Source organism: Ornithodoros turicata, chromosome 3, assembly GCF_037126465.1.
Source record: "Ornithodoros turicata isolate Travis chromosome 3, ASM3712646v1, whole genome shotgun sequence".
Taxonomy (NCBI): Eukaryota; Metazoa; Arthropoda; class Arachnida; order Ixodida; family Argasidae; genus Ornithodoros; species Ornithodoros turicata.
Genome location: NC_088203.1, coordinates 49844661 through 49867334, shown reverse-complemented (window position 1 = coordinate 49867334; position 22674 = coordinate 49844661). Strand labels below are relative to the sequence as shown.

At 46.8% G+C, this 22674-nt stretch overlaps 1 protein-coding gene across 1 annotated transcript in view; it reads right to left on the bottom strand.

Annotated features, from left to right (window-relative positions):
• The window catches only part of LOC135388463 (phospholipid-transporting ATPase ABCA1-like), a 391000-nt gene that overhangs the window by 233499 nt on the left and 134827 nt on the right, over nucleotides 1-22674 (bottom strand). Inside the window, exons 9-10 of the mRNA XM_064618039.1 lie at nucleotides 21667-21795; nucleotides 21489-21606 (exon numbers count right to left, since the gene is read on the bottom strand). Coding sequence (XP_064474109.1) covers nucleotides 21489-21606; nucleotides 21667-21795 — 247 coding nt within the window. The remainder of the gene's footprint in view (nucleotides 1-21488; nucleotides 21607-21666; nucleotides 21796-22674) is intronic.

Below are 22674 nucleotides of genomic sequence, written 5' to 3'. Positions count from 1 at the left end.
ATCTTATCTGACCTCTAGAGCGTTCTGTTTGCTGGACGAAGGAATATAGCCCCCAACCCTTTGAGTAATAAAGCATGGGATAAAGCATACAGTCTCCCGGCTGTGAGGAAAAGAGTGAAAACTGAGATGAAAACGGTGCATATTTTCTATGTCTCCATCAATGTTCGTAGTGTTAGTAAGAACTTCCCACTATTCCACTGATGGTTCTCACGTATAGGAATATTAGACTTTTTACAATAAAACTTGTAATTTTGTCTGTAATCATATTGATTAAGAATATCTTCTTTGATTAAATGTGGTGACAGTTACTTGTTTTGATATGATACTGTGTAGCTATTTCCCTACATGTTGGAGGATATGTCGGTTTGGTTCTATATTAATGCTCATAAGAAACTTTTCATAAGAAACTGATTAATGTTTGTTTCACTGTCATGTTTCACTTCATAAGAAACTGATTAATTAAGTTTCTGTCATGTTGGAATATTAAACTAGTAAGCAATGAGATGAATGTTGATTTTATGTTTTCTTTCAGAATCAGATGGCTAGGTACAGTGAATAAAATATGTATATGCTTTACATGTACTGTCTTGCATTTTGTTTCTTCTGTTTCAGGTCGTGAATGCTTTCGGCTGGGTTTTTCTCCTTCACCCTTCCTTGACATCACAATTGGCATTACAATTCCCAGCACTATTGGCTTTAATAAATATATTTTCACTTGTACTTTTTGTGTATGACTCCTCTTTGTATGTCTATAGTTGCATGTAAACCGTCTACCACACACATGTTGTAGCGAAAAAAAAAGAATGAAGTCGGCCCAGGCTGAAAAATGTGCGACGGTAAGCGCACGCGAAGCCCTCCCCCCGCCAGTAAGCGCACGGACAACCCTCCGTACACGCGCCGACCGCCGATGAGCTGAAAAACATTCGCGAACGAAGTCGGCCAAGGCGGAAAATCGCCAGAGAAGTCGGCCCAGGGTGCACAACAATAAGGTCACGCTCAGCCCCGTCGGCCCGCTGGTATGCACCCGGACAGCCCATCACATGCGCGCCAGTGCTTGAAGTTACATACATCTATCAGAACTTTGTAATTAAAACACTATGAGGCTCACATATAATGATGTTAGACTTTTTATAAGACTTATCTTCTTTGATTAAATGTGCTACCCTACTGATTAACTGAAAACTTGTATGTATGATTACCTTTAATAAAAATATTGTGTATGATGTGTGATAATAATTCCTGGCAATAATAACTTTAATATATTTTCACTTGTACTTTTGTGTACGGCTATCCTTTGCATGTCTGTGCATGCATGTAAATCGCCTATTGCGCACCTGTTGTCTCGGGTAAAAATACAAATGAAGTCGGCCCAGGCGGAAAAATGACGAAAGAAGTTGGCCCAGGCTGAAAAATGTGAGAGCGTAAACGCGCACGCAGCCCTCTCCCCGCCGATAAGCGCGCGGACAACCCTCCGCACACGCGCCGCGCGGAGAAAAATGCGCGCAGGGCTCAGGGGTAGGGCCCAGGGGTCCAGGTTGCTGAATGGATCCCCCGCTCCTGCGACCAGACCAATTACTACTGAACGGGTCATGTGTTACATAATCCTGGTGGTGATGTTGAGTGGTCTCACTTATTATTTTAAAAGAGCAGTGGTAGTTTACTGGTGTTGTGATTCTAATGACCATGATGAGCCTTTAGGGTGAAAATCGCTAATATACACGGTGCTTTTTTTGTTGAATTTTATTGTAAAAGTGAAGGTCATTCGGAAAAAGGAAATAACCTTGCGATTCAATAAATAATAGGAGTGTTTGTCTTTGCCGCTGCCTTCTTCAGGCAGGATGCGATGACGTCACGCAGTCTGTAGCAATGCATTGACCGTTACTGGAAAAAGTGTAGCAATAGAAAAATGGTGTGTATTGTCCTGGACGGATTTATGGTGAGCACTGTTTTTGAATAAGAGGTGTGCGTGTGCTTAGAAATAGTTTGATGTTGGTTTTCTTCTTTGTTCAAGTGTTTCTTTTCGCTTTTTTCCCTCTTGTTGTCTGACAAACATGCGCTGACATGCCCAGACCTGTTCTGACATGCTTTCCTTCTACATGTAGTTTTTTCTTTTTGAAAAGAAACATTCTTGACGATGTCGATAGTGCTGCCTTGAATAAGAGTAGAGCTATTCTTAATAATTTTGCGATTCATTTAGTTCAGAGAATAACCGCAAGGGGGACAGGTGTGTGATTTTATTCAGGAACAACAAAGCGTCATTATTCAGTTAGCTGCCTGGCTCTCGGATGAGATGGACATGTCTTGCTCAACCATTATTTTGTTCTTTTGCAAATCTCATTTAGTAAGATATTTGGGAATGGAATTCTTAATTCCTACAATCAGCTTTCATGCATGGTGTTTTTCTGCAATAGTTTCCTATGCAATCGTTATAGCAGAATAAAGGGTGTTGAGTCAGAGAAAGGACTGCAGCGGAAGGTTCTTTATTGCCGGCTGGGTGCCAACTGAACTCGATCAGGGTGGCCGAGTAGAATGGTCAAAGGCTGGCGCGTAACACGAGGGGCGTGCGAAACTCGATGTGCCTGCGCACGGCGCACGCCATCTGTGTCGTCTGCTACATGGCCCTCCCGCTGGAGACAGCCCAGGCTGTCCGGCCATGAGACATGCTTAGAGCGGCCGGGTGCAGAGGAACGGCTGTTGGGAGCGATGGACGACGAGGAACCGGGAGCAAAGGAGGCGACAATGCCGGGGTTTTCGAGGTACGCCGGTTTCAGCCGGTCGACCGAGACGGTATCCTCTTTCCCGTTTACCAAAATGCGGTATGTTTTGTCGTTCCTGGCGAGGACAGGATGCGGTCCGGAGTAAGGCGGAGAGAGGGACTTACGCACCGAGTCTGTCCGCAGGAACACGTGGGTTGCCGTAGGCAGGTCTTGGGGGATGTTGGGGCTATGGTGGGATGAAGCTCTCGACGGGGTTGCTCGCACAATGCTGAAAGAGCGATGAAGGCGCTGAAGGAGGGCCGAAGGTGATATGTCGGGTTTCGACGGGCTAAAGAACTCTGCGGAGAGGCGGAGTGAACAGCCGTAGAAGAGGTCGGCGCAACTGCATCCGAGGTCTGGCTTAAGGGCGGCACGAATACCCAAGAGCACGAGAGGGAGACGAGAGACCCAGTGATCTCTGTCTTCGTGGGCGATGAGCGTTCCACCATGCCATTAGAAGCAGGATGATAGGGCGTTGTGCGTAGCCTGGTGGTGCCGAGGAGGGTAGCAAAAGCGGTGAAGAGCTGGCTTTCGAACTGCCGCCCCCGGTCAGTTGTGATTTGGGAGGGTACGCCAAAACGCGATATCCACATAGACAAGAAGCTGGCGGCGACAGTTTCGGCTGACATGTCTGGCATGGGGAACGCCTCTGGCCATCGAGTGTAACGGTCCACGGCGGTGAGAAAATAGCGATTGCCGGAGGACGGGGGCAGCGGTCCCACTATGTCCAGGTGGACCATGTCGAAGCGGGCGTCGGGGAGAGCGAAACGTCCTAGTGGGGTCACAGTGTGGCGGTGAGTCTTCGATCGCTGACAGCGTAGGCAGGCACGTGCCCAGGTTCGCACGTCGCTGTACATAGCGGTCTGCTACGAGGCGCTGAGACGCACGAATGCCAGGATGGGCCAGGTTGTGCAGCGCAGCAAAGAGTGACCGTCGGAGGTGGGCGGCGACGAAGGGTCTTGGCCTTGGCGTCGTGGTGTCGCAGCAAATGGTGCGGGAAGAACCGGGTACAGGGAAACCCAACAGCTTCAGCGAGGAGCTCGAGCGGAGGCGCAAAAGGCGGAGCTCCTCGTCGTGGGCTTGGGCTTCGGCTATGACGTCAGGCGACGAGGGGTCAATGACTGTTGGAATGGAGGAAATGCGACTGAGGGCGTCGGCAGGACCGTTGAGGGACCCCCTAACGTACTGGATGTTGGTCGAAAATTCAGCCAAGAATGCTAGGTGGCGAATCTCTCTGAGAATACCGACTGCTGGCCGACTGGAAGGCGTGCGTGAGGGGCTTTTGGTCCGTCAGGATGGTAAATGCGCGACCTTCCAAAAAATGGCGAAAGTGGCGAACGGCCAAGTACGCCGCGAGAAGTTCCCGTCCGAAGGTGCTGTATTTGGTTTCGGGGGGCTTCAGGCCTTTGGAGAAAAATGCGATAGGCTGCCAAGCGTCACTGATCCTCTGCTGGAGAACAGCGCCTACAGCGGTCCCCGATGCGTCAACCATGAGGACTGTGGGGGCGTCATGCTTGGGGTGGTGCAGCATAGTGCACTGTGCGAGGGCGGTCTTGATTCGCTGAATGGCTGCGTCGACTTCAGGTGTCCAAGGAAGTGAGCTGGACGGTGACTTCGTGCACTTAAGGAGTTGTTCGAGTGGACGAAGGGTCTCGGCGCAGCGCGGGATAAAACGCCTGTAGAAGTTAACGAGGCCCAAACACCGCCGCAGCTGATGGAGTGAGTGAGGCTGCGGGAACGTCGTAATTGCCTGGACCTTTTCTGGTAGCGGATAGATGCCTTCGGGTGTTACTTTGTGGCCAAGGAACTCGACCGTTTGCACCCCGAACTCGCACTTCTGAGAGTTGACAACTATTCCGTGGGCTTCGAGACGTTCGAACAGGACACGGAGGTGATGTTCATGCTCTTGAGGGGTGGCGCTGGCGACTAGCAGATCATCAATATAGGCGAAGACGAACGGCAGACCGCGCACGACGCAGTCGATGAACCGCTGGAGTGTTTGAGCCGCTTTGCGCAGGCCAAAAGGCATGCGCGGGAACTCAAACAGTCCAAACGGGGTGGTGATGGCGGTTTTCTTGACGTCGTCGGGGGCTACCTGAATTTGATGGTACGCCTTCATGAGATCAATCTTGCTAAAGATGGTGGCGCCTTGCAAGTTCACGGTAAAGTCCTGAAGGCGAGGCAGAGGGTAGCGGTCGGGAATGGTGACTAAATTCAAAGCACGGTAATCGCCGCAAGGGCGCCAGTCGCCGGTTTTCTTAGGCACCATATGCAGTGCCGAAGACCAACTGCTTGAAGACGGACGAGCGACACCCAGTGCAAGCATATGGTCGAATTCGGCACGTGCGATCTTCAATTTTTCTGGCGCCAGACGACGTGGGCGGGCGAAGACGGGGGCGCCGGAGGTGTGGATGTGGTGGACTACGTCATGGGCCACGGGCTTCGACCAATCCGGCGCTTGAGTTAATGAAGGAAAATCCTTCAGCAGTGCAGCGAAGGGAGAGGATAAGGCACCGATCACCGTGGCCCATGACGTAGTCCACCACATCCACACCTCCGGCGCCCCCGTCTTCGCCCGCCCACGTCGTCTGGCGCCAGAAAAATTGAAGAGGGCCTGCGCACGGCGCATGCCATCTGTGTCGTCTGCTACAAGGATATAATCTTGGGACAGTGATTAAATAAATAGCAGGTCCCCCGTCTAGAGCGTACGCGTCCTTGAGCCACGCAGGTGCATGATGACGTCATACCGCGACTCTATTTTTTCAGGTGGACCTTGTCCAGAGGAGATGGGTTGGACATTAGTGGAAAAAAAACAGTGTAGCCCTGAGACAATAGGCTGACGTCACGACCAATGAACAAGGCCTGCAGAGGGCGCTAGGATTCCCTATTCTCTTGGACTGCGTGTGTGGATGCGTTAATGCTGTTCCTAGCAATTGTGTTGGCCGTTAGTGGAAAAGCGTAGCCTCGGTGGAATTCAGTTTACCTCTGACGGGGTACGGATGAATGGTTTCGTCACTGGTGTATGGTGTGCGACGATTGTGGTGGATTTTGTGACGAATGGATTTACAATGAGGGAATGCGGTGAACGTGAAACATGGTGGTGAGTGTCTTTTTCACTCTGTTCAAGTGTTTTTCTGTGTTTGCTTTCCTCTGTTGCCCGGCAGTCGTGTGATTTTTCCTCGTTTAACAGCGCTCCTGACACGTCCTGACCTGCATACTTTCCTTTGCTGACACTTTGTATTTTTTCTTTTTGACAAGGAACATTCTTGTCTTGACGATGACGCTAGTGTTGCCCTGAACGTGAATAGAGCTAGAACGATCCTTAATAATTTTGCGATTAAATTAGTTCAGAAAGTAACCGCAAGAGGGACAGATGGGTGAATCTATAGAGGAGAAAAAAGCATTACGATTCAGTTCCGTGCCTGGCTGTCGGATGGAGTAGACGCATCGTTCTGCGCTCCTTGTTACCCATACTCTGTGTTGATTTGTTGAGTGCCTAGTCCTCTTATTAGCCGTTGATGGAGTTACGTGTTAGGATATTTTGTTCTTTTGCAAGTCTCATTTAGTAAGACTTTGGAGTTCCTACGGGCAGCTTTCATGCATGGTGCTCTTCTGCAACAGTTTCCTATTCAATCGTTATAGAAGAAAAAAGGAAATAATCTTGGGATAGTGATTCAATAAATAATAGGTCCCCTGTCTAGAGCGCACGCGTCCTTCATCCACGCAGGTGCATGATGACGTCATGCCATGGCTTCACTGCAGGTTGACCTTGTCCAGTTGTGTCGACCGTGTGAAAAAAAATCAGGGTAGCCCTGAGACAATGGGATGACGTCACGACCAATGAACAATGCAAGAAGAGGGCGCAGGAATGCTCTTCTGTCTTAGCCTCTCCCAGGTGGTCGCCGCAGGTGGCGGTAGGAGCACGCAGAGGGCGCTAGGAGAGCGCGCACATGCGTGGTCGGGTGGAGCAGAGTGCGCTAGGAGCACGCGTATGCGTAGCTGCCGCAGCGCGACGCCTCAGTCAGTTGCTCGCTGGCTGTCGCGGAGAGCAGACGTGTGCTCGGTTGCTCCGCAGCCCCCGCGCTCGCTCAGTTTCTGACTGGCTGTCGCGGAAAGCAGACGTGTGCTCGGTTGCTGCACAGTGTCCGCGCCCGCCCAGTTTCTGCCTGGCTGATGAGCAGTCACCGTGGAGGAAGAGGTGAGTGATTTGCAGCGCTCATTTTCTCGCATGTTCGCCGTGCCGCCCCCGTGTTTAGCGGTGACGAACGAGTGATTTGTCGATGTTTGACCACGCTCGTGTTAAGCCTTTTCTCGCTTGTTTAGCGGAGAGCAAGCCTTTTCTCTGTGTTGACGCACGTTTAGCGGTTCCCGCCTTGTGTTAGCTGCATACTGTTGTGACGCTGTGGTTAGGCCTAGTCGATTGCCTTTTCCCCAATGTGTACTGTTTTCTGTGTGTGTACTGTGTGTTAAACCTTTTCTCTCGCACGCCTGGACTTGGTTAGCAGTGCTGCCATTTTTACCTGCCGCAAGTATCTTGCTGTTCTCTTTCTCGCATAGAGCTATGATGGTGGCGCCATCTGGTGTGATGCCTTGCAACTACTTGGCCACCTGTCGTCGATCTCTGCAACTGCCTGTTGCCAACTACCAACATGGCGGGCGCTGGTCACTCTGGTGTTGCGGAGCGGCTTCTTCGCCGCGGCATCGTTGATTTTCGAATAAATTGTTTCTCTCCACTCTATTTCTATCTTTTTATTTTATTTTCTACCTATTTTTTATTTTTATGGACACAGATTGTCGGCAACGCACACGGTGGTCTGGACACGTGTTAGATGCTCCCCAATTAGTGTGATGACTCATTGGATGATGCTGATTAATGTGGGGGGGGTCCCAATTAGCTCTAATTGCTAATTAAACGTGTCCAGAAGCCTTGTAGCGTTGCGGACAGTCTGTGTCCAGTCACTACTACTACCTAGTGTATGGGAAATGTTGTGGATAAAGGGGAGTACAACTAACTTGTTTCGCACAGTACTTGCAGTAGTAGGAGGCTGAGAAACAAGTAAGGAAAAAAGTGCTTAAGCAGCGTGTCAAGTTTGTAACCTGCAGATCCTAATCTCTGAAGTTGCTTGTCTAAAGACTCAGCAACCGTGTGCTGACATGCCTTCCGGATCGCAACCGAGAGGAGGGACTTAACAACAGCATTCTTTACAGCTATTGCATGGCAAATGCCAGGGGACAAAACAGGTTTAGGATCCAGTGTCCCATATTGCCAACAAAAAACCCCGGAGGAAAGAAGGGTAAGATCTGCCTTTCACTTCTCCTCCTTACCGTTGCTCCCGGGTGCCAGTTGGCGCTTTGCTATTCAGAAAGATTTGGTTGTCAATGACGCCGTGCTCCTTGAGACGGGCAAGTCTTCCCGTTTTTATCTGCTTCAATCTTCATCATTCAATGAAAAAGCCTTGGACGCCATTGCATCGGTTTTAAAACCTTTTACTAGGAATTTGAAACTGAACAAATGCATAGGTAATCAGATTTTTATGTAAACACCATTTTCGCCAATCGACTATTAATGTCATCTCGCGTACTAAGTGGGACACGTTCTCAGTTAAGTTCTTAGTGAAGGATCATAAACCTTCTCGTCCGTTGAGGGTTGTGGTTAATCGAAATGCTACTTGGCAAAAAGTGGTTTCATCCTATATCCAAAACTCCCTGAAGTGCATTTTTCTTCCGAACTCACTTTCTATAAGAAATTCAGATACTTCAGGAACTTTTTGAGTTTCATGGAGCAAAGTTGTCACTGATGTCGTTAAACGTAAAGGATTTATATTTTTCTTTGGACAGCGTTATTCTTTTTTCCCGGCTAAAATCAGTGTTGGAACACAACCTCATAGCCTTTCAAACGAAAGCTGGAATTCCTATTTCTTCCTTCCTTGGGTTGGTTTCCTTGTACGTGTCTTCCACAGTTGTCTGCGTGAATGAAACCAATTACATCCAGTCTAAGGGTGTGTGTATTGTGTCGTCTATCGCACCAAAGCTGCGTGAAATTTATCTCACTGCTTTGGATGCCTCTTCTTGGGTCGCGCTTCAACCGCAGCCATGCCTAATAAGGCGGTATGTTGATGATATTATTATTTTAGTTGCGGACGCAACCTCCTTTGCTACCCTTTGTCCTCTATTACAAAAAGACTACTCGGAGTTAACCTTCACTACTGAGACGCCGACTAATGGTTCTTTGCGTTTTTTAGATCTTACCCTTAGTTCCTCCAGGGGGTTTTGTAGGCAATATGGGAGACTGGATCCTAAACCTGTTTTGTCCGCTGCCAGTTGCCATGCAAAAGCACAATGTACTGAAAGTCGAATGCAATGGGGGTCGACGGTATGTGTCTTATCAATGTTCTTTAGTTTCACGGGTTTGTTCAAGGCCTCCCACCTGCCCGCCCACTCCAATTGCACCCTACGTTCAGTACATTGTGCTCCTTAAGAATTGTACATTTTATCAAAGATGAGGCGTCTCGCCTTCTTTTGGAAGCTTCCACTATCGCCCGCACTTCCCGGTGTATTAGTCAGTATTCTGTGACATTGGCCCCTTCGCTTTGTGACCTACTTCTTCCCGCCTAGTGTTTTGGTTCAATAAACTTGTTATTGCTGGTCTGAGCCTCATCTTGTGTTGTTGCTGTTTTCCGTCCTCGTCGTCCCTCCTCAAGTTCAAGGAAATGTTGCCTTCTACATCTTCACACCAGCTCGCTTGCCTCCTTGTGTTATGTCCCCTTCCCCCGTTATCTTGCTATACCGCTATCTCCTTAGTGGTTTCGACCAGTACACGCAACGCACGAAGCTACCCTGATGCCACAGCTGGAAACCGGACCTTCTAGCATACTTCGATATCGTGTTTCGGCTTTCTTTCCCAAGGCTCTACCGACTGCATTCCACAGTTTTAAAGCCGCCTTATCGCGCCTTTACTATCATCCTCGGCACGACCAGTAATGTATAAGTGTACTGCTGTGTAAGAGTTCCTTGGTAAGAGTCTACCCATGTGAGATCACCTCCGTAATGAAACATTTAGAGTGTCGAAAAGATCATATACCTTTGCCCTGAACATGCCCAACAATCTCGACAATCAATTGCTTTGGTGTGGCTCATACACCCACAGTGTAACATATGTAATATGAGAAAGTAATCAGACCGCGTTCGGCAACGTGTGTAAGTTTAGGTAATCCTATCTCGCCAGAAATGCTTTACCAGAGGCACAACACATTAAAGCAAAGTCAGCGGTACATTTCGAGTGCAATGAATGACTATAGCGACATCTCATTGCTTTCCCTATATTTTCGTATTCCTGTTCCGAAGGACACGGTGATTTGTTTATCTGCTCGGAATAGGGCCGGTGCTAGGGGTGTGCGGAGCCTGCGGCAAAGGCACATTGCGGGGCCTGTTTCACACCAGCACTAATGAAAAGTTAAGAAATAAGATTTTCGCAGTGGGGGATTTTAGCAGTACGGGAACTGGCAGCAGGACAGAAGGGTGCAAAATCCACGGTATAGCTTGCAGGTTGGCGGATTTTTCTTAAAAGTGGGACTTTTTCTCACCAGGTGACGTAATGGCACATAACATTTTAAAATGATATTTTAAAAAAAGTAATCCCTGGTTGAGGCCTTTGTGCGCGAGGTCTATGCAAGCGCGGGGCCTTAGGCGGTCGCCTTACTCGCCTACCCCTGTCGCTGGCCCTGGCTCGGAACAATAAAGCTGCAAAACACAGCTCATATCAACACGCTCACATTAGTTTTGCAACTGATTGTATGACGGAAACTCGTTTCGTAGTCACTATTACACAGTATGTTATACATAACTGTTTGTGTTTCGCAAGTGTGAGCTTAAAAGTTAGGTGGGTCATTCCACGCCAAATGATCCAAAGGTCCTCCTTGACCCCCCGCACTTCTCGACCAAAAAATTATCGTGGATACCCTATGGTATTAATAGACATTTACCAAAGTTTTACTAAGCATGTGTCATTTTACACGGGGTCAAAATTCTCGGAAAGCACGAAAATCACAGTATACTTGAAATAATCGGGCAGGTGCATCGCTCGCGTTACACGTATAATTATTGTACTGAAGTACTTGTACTTGTACTTGTGAAGTATTGTACTTGTGTGCTGAAGGAGAAATTTTTGGGAAATTTCAACTTTTAGTGCCCTAAAACGCCCCGACTATCGGCGCTTTTTCTTGCGACTTTGCGAGTTTTCAAATATACTTTACGTAACAGCTGGAATTCATGAAACCTTTGTGGCCGTTCATGACAACCCATTCTACAAGCCAGCTGGTTTTCATAGCCGTCAATGCATTAGTTTTTGCCACAGTACACCTTAAACCTGGCGATTTTCGCAAAGTTTGACGTTTTTACGGCCAATTTTGAAAAGGAAGCGCTCGTCATAGAACAGTCATTTGGTATACATTAGGTAAAGGAAACTCTCAGCTCAAACATATAAAAAAAACCAAAGAGGTACTTTTTGATAAGCGCGAGAAAATATTTTTGTTCCTGAACATACTACGCGGAGGCGCACGCACTCTCCGGTGGATGGAGTGCGTTGGTGAGCAGCGCGGGCCAGGCGCGCTGCAACGCGAGAGCTCAGATACGCCGCTGCTTGTCGCACGATGCCAAAAACGATAATTTGGACTTGTGGGCACCAGTGTAGTGCATGCACAGCCTGCCAATGTCGCGACAGGTAAGGAGACTGCTTCCGCAAGTAATGCAACGCGAGTTGATACTTTGCGTTACAGACCCAACCGAAGCATATAGCCGCATGAAAGCACTCTTACTTATACCTTCCTCTTATCATTTTCATACGTGTTGCAAAAAAGCAAAACGTCTGCAACGCAAATAAATGGCCCTGCTCAGTACTCCAGTATGCCCAAGGAACCCAAGATGACGTCCCAGAGTTGTGTGCATCATATACGTAGTCTTCGAAGTTGAAAATTTATCACTGGAAAAGGGTTGTTTTCCTGGGCCTCCATGGATAGTTGTTTCCCCTTGGAGACAGTAGCCTGCGGTGCAGGTGGCAGCATGCCACAGGCTCTACACGTTGCTCAGCTTTGCATGTGCCGCCAGTTTATTGCGCTTGTAATAGGCAAACATGTGGTAAGATGATAACGTTTTGGAGATGGCGGCTCTAGGGGAGATGCAAATCCCAACGACACGTGAACATACGTTTATGCTCTTTATTGCTCCGTGGTTGGCAGAAAAGACCCTGTCGGGACGACTTCGTCGATCACTTGACGCATAAATGGGAATCACTGAAATACCAGCACTGCGCGGCAAAGCAACAATCAGAGTTCCTTCGGAGTCTGATTCGCTCCCTCATAAAGAAGGTGTCATCCTAATAGATTTTGCCGAAAACTACAGCTTTATCGTACAGGACACTCCGCAATTTTTCTATTTGGATCGAGGACAGGCCACCATTCATTCGATGGTATTTTACAACCGCTTCCCTAGTGACATGAACTTGCGTCACCGTACATTCGTTGTGATATCAGATTGCTTACGGCACGATAATGCAGTGGTCTGTAACTTTCAGACAGAGCACACACGCAGAATAAGAGCAGACTATCCCCATGTAAATAAACTTCACTGCTTCACGGACGGCGCAGGTTCGCAATACAAAAACAAAAAATGTTTCGTCAACCTCTGTTACCACTACTCGGATTCCAGCATAAGTGTATCATGGCACTTCTATGCGACCTCACGTGGGAAATGGACGTGCGATGGAGCTGGGACCCTGAAGAGGCTTGCTGCAAAAGCCAGCATTCAGAGGCACTTAGAAGGTCACATACTGAGACACGTGGATTTGTACAGCTGGGCAGAGGCAAATCTCGACGCCATTACATCGATCTGGGTGCCAGTGGAACAGGTAATGCGGCAGCAAGGGGCGCTGAAGAACCGCTACGACAACGCAAGGGCCGTGTCTGAAACAAGGAGGTATCGCTGATTCGAACTCGTCAGCCGCACTGAAATTACCGTGAAGACATCCATTCCCAACAGCATCGGGTATTCCGGGTGTTCAAAAACCTGCCAGAAACGCGGAGCCGCCTTCTACTGCATCAACAACTTGACATAATCTTGAGCGACTTCACCGTGCTAGTGTGCTGGGCACAACCAGTCATTTGTGTTATAGACGTTTTGTTTTTGTACAACTCGTATGAAAATCATAAGAGGAAGGTGTAAGTAAAAGTGCTTTCACGCGGTTATACGTTTCGGTCGGGTTTGTAATGCAAAGTATCCACTCGCGTTGCTATACTGGTGGAGGCTCCTTGCCTGTCGCGACATTGGCAGTAGGCTGTGCATGCACTAGACCGGTGCCCACAAGTCAAAATTATTTTTTGGCATCGTGCGACAGCGGCGTATCTGAGCCCGCGATGCTCACCAACGCTCCCCCTCCACTGGAGAGCGCGTGCGCCTCCGCCTAGTATGTTCAGCGGGGAAAAAAATCGCGCTTATCAAAATACCTCTTTACTTTTTGATATGTTTTTGCTGATGGTTTTCTTTACCTAATGTATACCAAATGAGTGTTCTATGACAACCGTTTCCTTTTCAAAATTGGTCGTAAAAACGTCAAACTTTGCGAAAATAGCCAGGTTTAAGGTGTACTATGGCAAAAACTACTGCATTGACGGCTTTGAAAACCAGCAGGATTGTAGAATGGGCCCTCGTGAACGGCCACAAAGTGTTCAAGAAGTTCAGCTGTTACGTAAAGTATATTAAAAAATACGCAAAGTCGCAAGAAAAAGCGCCGATAGCCGGGGCGTTTGAGGGCACTAAAAGTTGAAGTTCCCCAAAAATTTCTTCTTCAGCCATTTTCCGAACCCAGTTGTCTGTTTCAGCACTATAATTATGCGTGTAACGCGAGCGATGCACCCGAACCGATCATTTTAAGCATACTATGGTTTTCGTACTTACCGAAAACTTTGACCCGGCGTAAAATGACAGGCAGAAAATAGACCAACGACAGCTTAAGTCGAGACATGTACTACTTTGCATTGGAAAATGTGATATATGAGGTTCTACGATGTGCTAGGGTTGTCAAACCAAGTTTATCGAGGATAGGTTAATAATTATAGACACCAATGCGTCGGTCATAGAGAATGTACAATGACTCCAAGGGATTCGATGCTGTCATTCGGTCAATCTCTTATCTTTGAAAATTAGTGAAGCTAATTAAGTATGCCATTTCAGTTAGCCATCGAACACTGATGCTACCGGCTAGGGAAGATATCCGAGAGGCCAGGTATGTTATGCGCCCAAACGGCACGTCCGGGGCTCTCATAAATTTTTAATAACAACTGTGGCACCTAACAAAGGACAACCTGTATATCCTGATGTGTTTCCATACTGGCTCCCGGAAGAATTCGAAGCTCGTTCGAGTAGACCGAATGTACAATCGTGTTTATGAAATAGCCAAAAAAAAACTTTACACACAAATAAAAGATTTGACTAAAATTGGCGGGCTAAAGTGTGCCTAACGAACCAACATTCAGTTTGCTTATAGAAATAAGGTATTCTGAGGCACGATAAGTCTATAAGTTATGTTACATGCCCTCATGTTACATGCGTATCCGTAGGTTCTCTGCACTGCACAGCCGATTATTTTGGCTTCAGCGTTAAAAGGACATTGTGATCGCATGTGCAGCCATGCGAAGTTTTTCCCAACATGAAGACGTCACTAACTCTTATGGGTAAATCAAATGTTCATCGTGCTTCATTCGTATTTATTCAACTCATACGTATTAGCAATCGATGCTACACAACTGACTTACTTGCTGCACGCAGTTGCTTATCAACCGGTCAATAAACTTTTCTTCACACCTACAGAAACAATGATCGAATGAAAAAAGACGCGATAGCGAACAACACAGTGCCGAGCAGGCTGCTGAAAGCGCGAGCATGTACGTCTAGATCAAGATTGTAAATCTTCAAAAGAACTACGCTGATAAGACAGCACACCTGCTAGAACCCTCTCCACTGACGAAAAGAAAAGCCAGGAGTACGGGTTTCGAAAAGCATGCGGCATTAGGCTGCAGTAGGGATAGATTTGAGCCACTACGACTTTAGCTGTATTAAGTATGGAAAATAAAAGACAGGAAAGCAGAACGATATGTTTCCTTTACTTTTCTATTTTTTTTCGTTGTCTGAAATTGTGCTTATTTTGAGAGATTTTGAGAGATGAGGACAACAGAAAGTCGCCAGATAATCGCAAATCAAACAAAAACAGCAGAATGTCGTGATTTCTAAACTGTTTTTGTAGTTTCGAGGTGAACGACATACCTACAGTGTCTAAAAAATGCAGATGACATTGACAAGGCAACGAGCATTATTGTGGTCAAAAGAGAGCAGAGTAATGCGTTGTAATACAAACCGGCCACGTGACCGCCTTTTACAATTGCGCTTGCCTCGCTAGAGAGGCTCCTGCGTTAGCGAGCACCCTGACATCCTATAGCTGTATCATAAGTTGTCTTCAGGTATTAATAAGCCCCCCCCCCCAAAAAAAAAAAGGAAAAAGGAGAGAGCGAGAAACATGAAACGAAACCGGCAGTCTATACAAACGGTGTGTTCATCCACTCGGAGTTTCGGAATATATAGATCGGTTTTATTGGCGACGAGCGCGACCTACAGGGGACGCTCTAAAAGTCACGTGATCCGCCGGTAGTGTGGAAACAACGGGATGCGTGTCTGCGGTAGTGACCGCGTTTGGTCGTGCTTATCCGTCATTGCGCTGTTTTTAATTGCAAATCGTCATCAGCTACACCTGGAATGAACTTCCAGAACTAGCCGAAACATGAAAAGTTTATAATATTATGATTATCTTGATAATCAAGCTGCGAAACGGAAAGCAAGCGCCAGAAAAATTGGTGCACTATGAGGCATGTTCGGCTCATTTCGCCGAAACGTACGTCGGAATGAAACAAAAGGGTAAGGTACGACTTGGTGGACAGAAAACTGCAACAATATGGTGCTCTTGGTTTCCCGTCCAGATCCGAAACGTTGTTTTCAGGAACGAAATATTGTGCCGTCAAGAAATCTACCCACGAATGCTCGACAAGCCTCCATCAAAAAGCCGGCCTGAGAAAATCGTCATTGCGCTGTACTGTTAGATATGTTCTTGGGCGATTTCGTATATTGTGCTATCGATCTTCGTAGTGCTTTGCCGTTGTCGCAGGATACAGATTAGGTCTCTGAATAGGTCTGATTAGGTCTCTGTCTTAGTTGTACTACGGAAGGAAACTTGTATCACATCAGTCACATATCTCCAGCTAGTTATGTAGGAATAAGGGTGTTATACTGCCATATGGTTTCCACTGTAGAGCAGTTCATGGACTTGGACATCACACTGTACAATATAACAGTAATAATATTAATGAAACAAACAAACACGAATACATACAAGTTCCTGCTGGCGTCCAGAACGAAACTACTACGCACACACAAGATAGCAGCACATATGATCACTCACGACAGCGTTCAATGTATGCAATATGCAGCTCCTTGAGGACTGTCACTGTAGTGCAAAAGGGGGTGATTAAGCTTGCACCTCACACAATTGCAGACCTGTCGTTATTTGTTTAAATTAAAAAGGATGAAACTGTTAACACCTATTATTACCATTCGAAAGTTTATCTGTATTGAATAACTCTGTACTAGCTGCTAATGTCCACGATTCTCAAATGTATTGTTACACGTTGCACTCATTCTATGACACCCCGCTTTTTATCTTTCAATTCAGTTCAAACTGTACGGTGCCCATGAGCAACCGGATTGGTCTGAGTAATTCTGCACTACAGTAATTGTAATCAAACATTATACACTGACGGTAACCAAGCACAACAAACAAATACTTGTGACACGGCGCTCAAGGCCGATAAGAAGGCTGTTTTTACACACAAAAATATCCGCATCTGTAAGCTGGTGTGGGCATTGATAGGGAAACTAGAAGGCAAAGTCCATCCGTAACAGCACTTCATCACGCGCGCACCTTTCTAGCGCGCATGAATTTAAACAGGAACATACTCATTACAAATTTAATGTTTATTTGACTCTGTCTAGCCACGCTTCAGGACAGGCAACATTCATGCGGCTGTCACTCCGCTGAACACCATTATCAAACTCAACTAAACGTGCGTTGGCAAGCTGGCGAACGGCGTTGCATCCACACTACGCAGTTCGCTCCGCCGCCGCGGGAGGGGCGCCACCGTTCGCGCTCGTCCCCAATAGTTCGGCGTCATGCGCGTGTGTTCATGGTTGTCCTACTTCCCTCATCTTACATGCGTATCCGTAGGTTCTCTGCACTGCCGAGCCTTCAGCCTTCCGCATTTTTTTCGTCTAGACGACACCATCTACGTCATCGCGACATATGCACGACAACATTCACTCCACTTATAGACCTGTCGTGCCTCAAAATACCTTGTTTCTACAATCAAACTGAATGTTGGTTCGTTAGTCAATTTTAGTGAAATCTTTTATTTGTGTATGGTCTCAAATTTTGCAACCATGTCATTTTTTAGTTTCCTTTTTTTGTGTGTGCGCAATTTCATAAATGCGATTGTACATTCGGTCTACTCGAACGAGCCTCGAATTCTTCCGGGAGTCAGTATGGAAACACATCAGGATATACAGGTTGTCCTCTGTTAGGTGCCACAGTTGTTATTAAAAATTTATGAGAGCCCCGGACGTGCCGTTCGGGCGCCTAACATACCTGGCCTCTCGGATATCTTTCCTAGCCGGTCTCATCAGTGTTCGATGGCTAACTAAAATGGTACACTTAATTAGCTTCACTAATTTTCAAGGATAAGAGATTGACCGAATGACAACATTGAATCCCTTGGAGTCATTGACATTCTCTATGACCGACACATTGGTGTCTATAATTATGAACCTATTTTATGTTTTGTTTGATTTCTCACAGTTTAGCAGATGATACCAACAGACTTCGTAACAGCCATAATGTGTACACGTTCGCTCTTTATTACAACCTCAACGATGTTAGTTCTCCTAACTGCTGTCAAGTTTTTAGTTGTTTATATCCTATACCCTTACCACGTGAGGTAACACACAAATCTTTGCTCCTCGTATTGATACTTCTTATTTGTCTTCTTTATCTGTTTTAGTCTCTTCTGCGGCGAGCCATTTCCCAAACCTGTGGTTGCGCGTGGCCTTGAACGTAGGCTTCGCCGCAACGCGTTCGTGTGGCGATGGAAGGCCTCTTTACAGATTCAAAATTTGGAACCCGAATGGAACCTTGAAGATGCCACTATTCATGCCCAAAAAATTGCTAAAAAGTTTTGTCCTGGGAGAGGCAAGATGCTATTAGAGAATGAATGCAAAGCGCTGCCAGCAGAATATGTAGCACGCGCTTTTCGTTCCAGAATACACAGGCTCTATGGGAGCCATTTTAGGTGAAGCCTGCTTCTACGTTGTGTCCCTAATTCTTGGGCATGGGAATGACTAGAAAGAATTCTGCTTCATCGTTATCTCCACTTTTTCTCTGTGTGTTCTACACGTCTTCCAGATTATGAAAATTAGTGCTAGCAGTAACGGAGAAGGAAGCCGCCGCTACCCGTATTTATAGCGGAAATACTTTTTCCGGTACCAATTTAAAATGTAGCGCGACCGCTACTCCGCTACTCAAAAAAGTAGAAAGTACAGTAGTGGCACTACTAGTAGCGCCGCTATGTACAACGTGGTATGGGAGCCATTTCTTTCTTGGGATGGAGTCACGTCTTCCTTGCGGAATCGCAAACGAAGCAAATCCCTTTACGAACTGGGTATTGCTCTGAAGTGCACAACAACATCGCATGGCGCCAGCACGACAAAGACGTTAGACGCGAGAAAATTGTGCAAACAAATGTCAAGACACAAACAGAAAGGGACACTTCGCACGCGCTTCCCGGATGACGGCGCGGAGAGCCAAATATCGTCAGAAGACTGGGATGGATGGAGCGGTCGAGGAGGCGATAGATGACTCTTTGGGAAAAGATCTGAAGGTGGCTCTACTTTCCAATATCTTGGGGCTGTTCTGGAAGACCTCCAAAAGGGGGTGATCTGTGCCTCTTGATCTTAGTGGGTTTGTGCTGCTCTCTAAATCTGGGATTAAGATATGGCATTTTTTTAACCTCTGAATAAGAGGTAGCCAGACAGCACCACACCTAGAGTGTATGCCTGCTACGTATCCGACGAAATAAGGGGTTGATAAAAACAGGAGGTTCATAGACGGTGCGCCGTCGAGAAGACCCGCATTTTTGGGGTTCGGGCTGCATCATGAATAATATTAAGAGGGGCATAGAGGGACTGGTTAAGTCTCCGACGAATTTAACCGCCTAACTGCGTCGGGAATCCTATATGAACGTTATCGTTGCAGCCACGAAAGAGAAAACACACACAAACGTCCGTACGACGAATCTATATTGCAAAATCTCGGGGAAACGACACCATCAACAATGTTACACCAGTTTACTTGCGTTTTAATGCTTTGTTCACCTTTAGTTTTTGGTGTGTTCTTTGGAGTGGTGTTGCTGTGCTCCAGTATGCGTTTGCTTCCTGCTATGTTTACTGATGCCGTTGAACGGGTGTGGTGTGATACGCGTTTAATCTGTTGATACACATTTCGTATTTCAAGATCGCAACTTGTTTATGTGAAGAGGCAACAGTATGTACCTGGACATCTTGTTACCCGTTGCCCATGGTGCACGGTCCCCATCCATATTCTTTATATCAGGGAAGTGTTGTCTCTGTTTATTTCCAGCCTACAACGCGCTTATGAGCAAAGGCATCCGCATGTACGTGGACCTTCCTTGTTACTCTCTACATGGTCACCGTTCATATTCTTCGTCTAAGGAATAAAGAGAAACTACGCAGTTTGTTAGGTAGAATCGCCACTGTGTAAGATTAGCCTAAGCTAGAAACTGTTACTCTGATAGACCTTTGTGGGTCGGATGGCATGTTGGATCAGGTGATACTTGGAAAACGAAATGCAGATTACAGGTGAGCGCACGGGTAATACGTCAGCTCGTTACTTTCCGTCATGTGCGGTCAAGTTCTATCGCCGCTAGGTCGACGACACGTTCGTGATTCTCAACACTGACCATGTTAACGAGTTCCACTCGGTTCTAAACAGCATTGAGCCATCGACCAATTTCACTTACGAGATGGAACAAAATGGCAAGCTTCCTTTCTTGGATGTGTGTGCGCGCCGATGTAGCTCGGGAGGCATTATTTATCATCCAGCACCGAGTTACGGGCTTCTGAGGACGCGACGATCGCCGATAACTTGGACAAACGTGGCTACCGACGCAGGTTTATTGAGGCCACTCGCAAACACATGCAAGCATCTGGACCGCAGGACGGGAGCCGCACCCGTCAGACACGCGTTGTCATCCCCTACGTCAAAGGCGTTGCTGAATGTATCCACCGGGCTTTGCTTCCGTTGGACTACATTCAAACCGCATGACTCCGAAGTCTCATATCGAAACCAAAGGACCCCGTCCCCCCGGAAGACCAGTCTTGAGTAGTCCACAAACGACAATGGCAAGACTGTGACACGTGCTACGATGATGGAACGAATAACCGAGAGACACGGGACACGAAGACAAGCACAAGAGTTCTCAGAAGAAGAAGGAGAAGTTCGGAGAACTCTTGAGCTTGTCTGCGTGTCCCGTGTCTCTCGGTTATTCGTTCCATCATCATGCACCAGTTAGTCTGCGCCCTATCTCTTTTATCGGACACGTGTTACGTTGGCTAGACAGGCAGGAAACGGAACACTCGTTTCAAATAACGTAAGCGGGACATAAAGAACGCGACGCACGCCCCACGGTTTAAGACGGAGCTTACAGAACATTGTTGGGATGCGGGACACTGTTTGAACAACGCAGTGACCTCGGCTCGAGAACAAAGAAGGGGACCGAGGAGGGTTCTAGAGTCTTGGCACATACGCGGTGATCCCTCGGATTGTAACAAAAACCGTGGCCCCCTTCCCGAACAATACTTCCACCTCCTTAAATAGCGACCGGTTGTGTAATCTCTCATTCAGTTTGGCACTGATGATGTCCGTCGCATGACAGACGAAACGTCTGAGTAAACCTTGTTATTTTGTTATGTTAAGTCGGAGTTCTCTACTTTTTTGTCTAGTTATGTCGTCTCCCGGCTTTTGGAGTATTTTTGCACATTACTTCGTTGCTTGCTTCGAGAGAAATGAATGATTTGAAAGGAATCGCTTTTTTTGTTTTTTTAATGGCGCGATTTTCTGGTCAAATCACGGAGTAGAGAGAGGAAAGGAAGAGAGTGAGGAAATGGCAATACACACTTCTGTAGAACCTCCAAACTAAAGGGGTGATCTGTACCTCTTTATCTTCACGGGTTTCTGGTACATGCTAAATCATTTTTTTTACTCTCTGGGTAAGCCACAGCCATACGCTACCAGGTTTAGAGTACAAATGATGCTGGTGGCGACGTAAGAAAGAAACCATGTAAACATGATACCTGTAAACGCAATGCATTCGCGCAACAAGAACGCATTCCCACACTCCGGTACTGCAAATCCGGTACCGGGCGACGTAGACTGAATATTGAGACGTCCGGATGACCGAGACGTAACTTCCACATCCTCCACTAACATCTCATGCGCACACGTATAGTATTTCACAATGTTCTTTTTACCGTGATATTTTCGTTGTCAGTGATCGTCGTGAAACTTACCCGTTAAGATGCTCATCATGGTAGTCTTACCAGCCCCATTATGACCTAGGAGCACCGTGATTTCGCCTTTGAAAAATCTGACGTCAATGCCATTCAAGGCTGTATTGCCTCCGAAGTTCTGTGCAAGCAACAGAAACGCATGATTTATATTAGCGAGTCGTTGTTTCTGTATACTTACCTTACGCAATCCTTTTATCGCGATTACAGCTTCTGCATTCGGATCTGGTTCAAACCGAGCGGGATCCTGCGCCGCTAGGGCTGCCGTATCTACGTTATCGACTGTGACCCTGGGACGCCAGTACTTCGGCTGATATAATTGAAAGGAGGAGAAACGGAAAAGAGTCAATGACGGCAAGACAAGCAGACAAGCGTGATAGGCTTCTGTTAGCTGTGCCAGAAATGACGATGTTTAAATATAGTAGTGGGTGACTGTGGGGTGCCAGAGAGCAGAGCTAGTCAGAGTGATGTTATGATAATGCACGCAAGTGTGAGAAATGCCATGTTTACCGTTGGTTGCCACTTGTCTACTGGCTAGAAGACGAGTGAAAACACGCACGTTATGGTTTGTGGGACACTTCCGACACGCACAAACTAGACGGACTTTAAACCTCACTTTGAGCTCAATAAAAACATCATTTCCAATGAAATAACGAAACTAATATTTTAAATTAAAATATAATTAAAAGTAGTCATACTAGTTGTACTTCTATGACACTATGTTAATCTGAGAGCATGTGGCGGCTGCGGCAGTTTCTGTTATACGCCATCTAAATCTGCCCTTTGTCCTATGTCTATATGCACTGTCGTACGTACCAGACAGCAGTGACCAGTTCTTATTATTTGTATTTTCTGTTACATCCAGCGTGCCGGTAACTGTAATAGTATCGTAAAGGTACGTTGCGTATAGGGTAGTTCTCTATACAATATTCCCTATACGAACGAAATTTCCTACGAAATACGATCAGGCTCTCGAATAAATGTAAAAAATATATGTCGATGCCACTGTACAGCATAGAAAAATGAATGCCGTAGTTGGAACTTTTTGCGTTACATGGTCCGGTAGCTATAGGGGATGAGGACGAAACTGGATTTCAGCAGATAAGGCCGCCGCCTGCGAGACCGAGCAATGGTATCACTTTGCACAGGATAATGATTTTCCTTACTGACCTTAGTCCACATAGAGCAT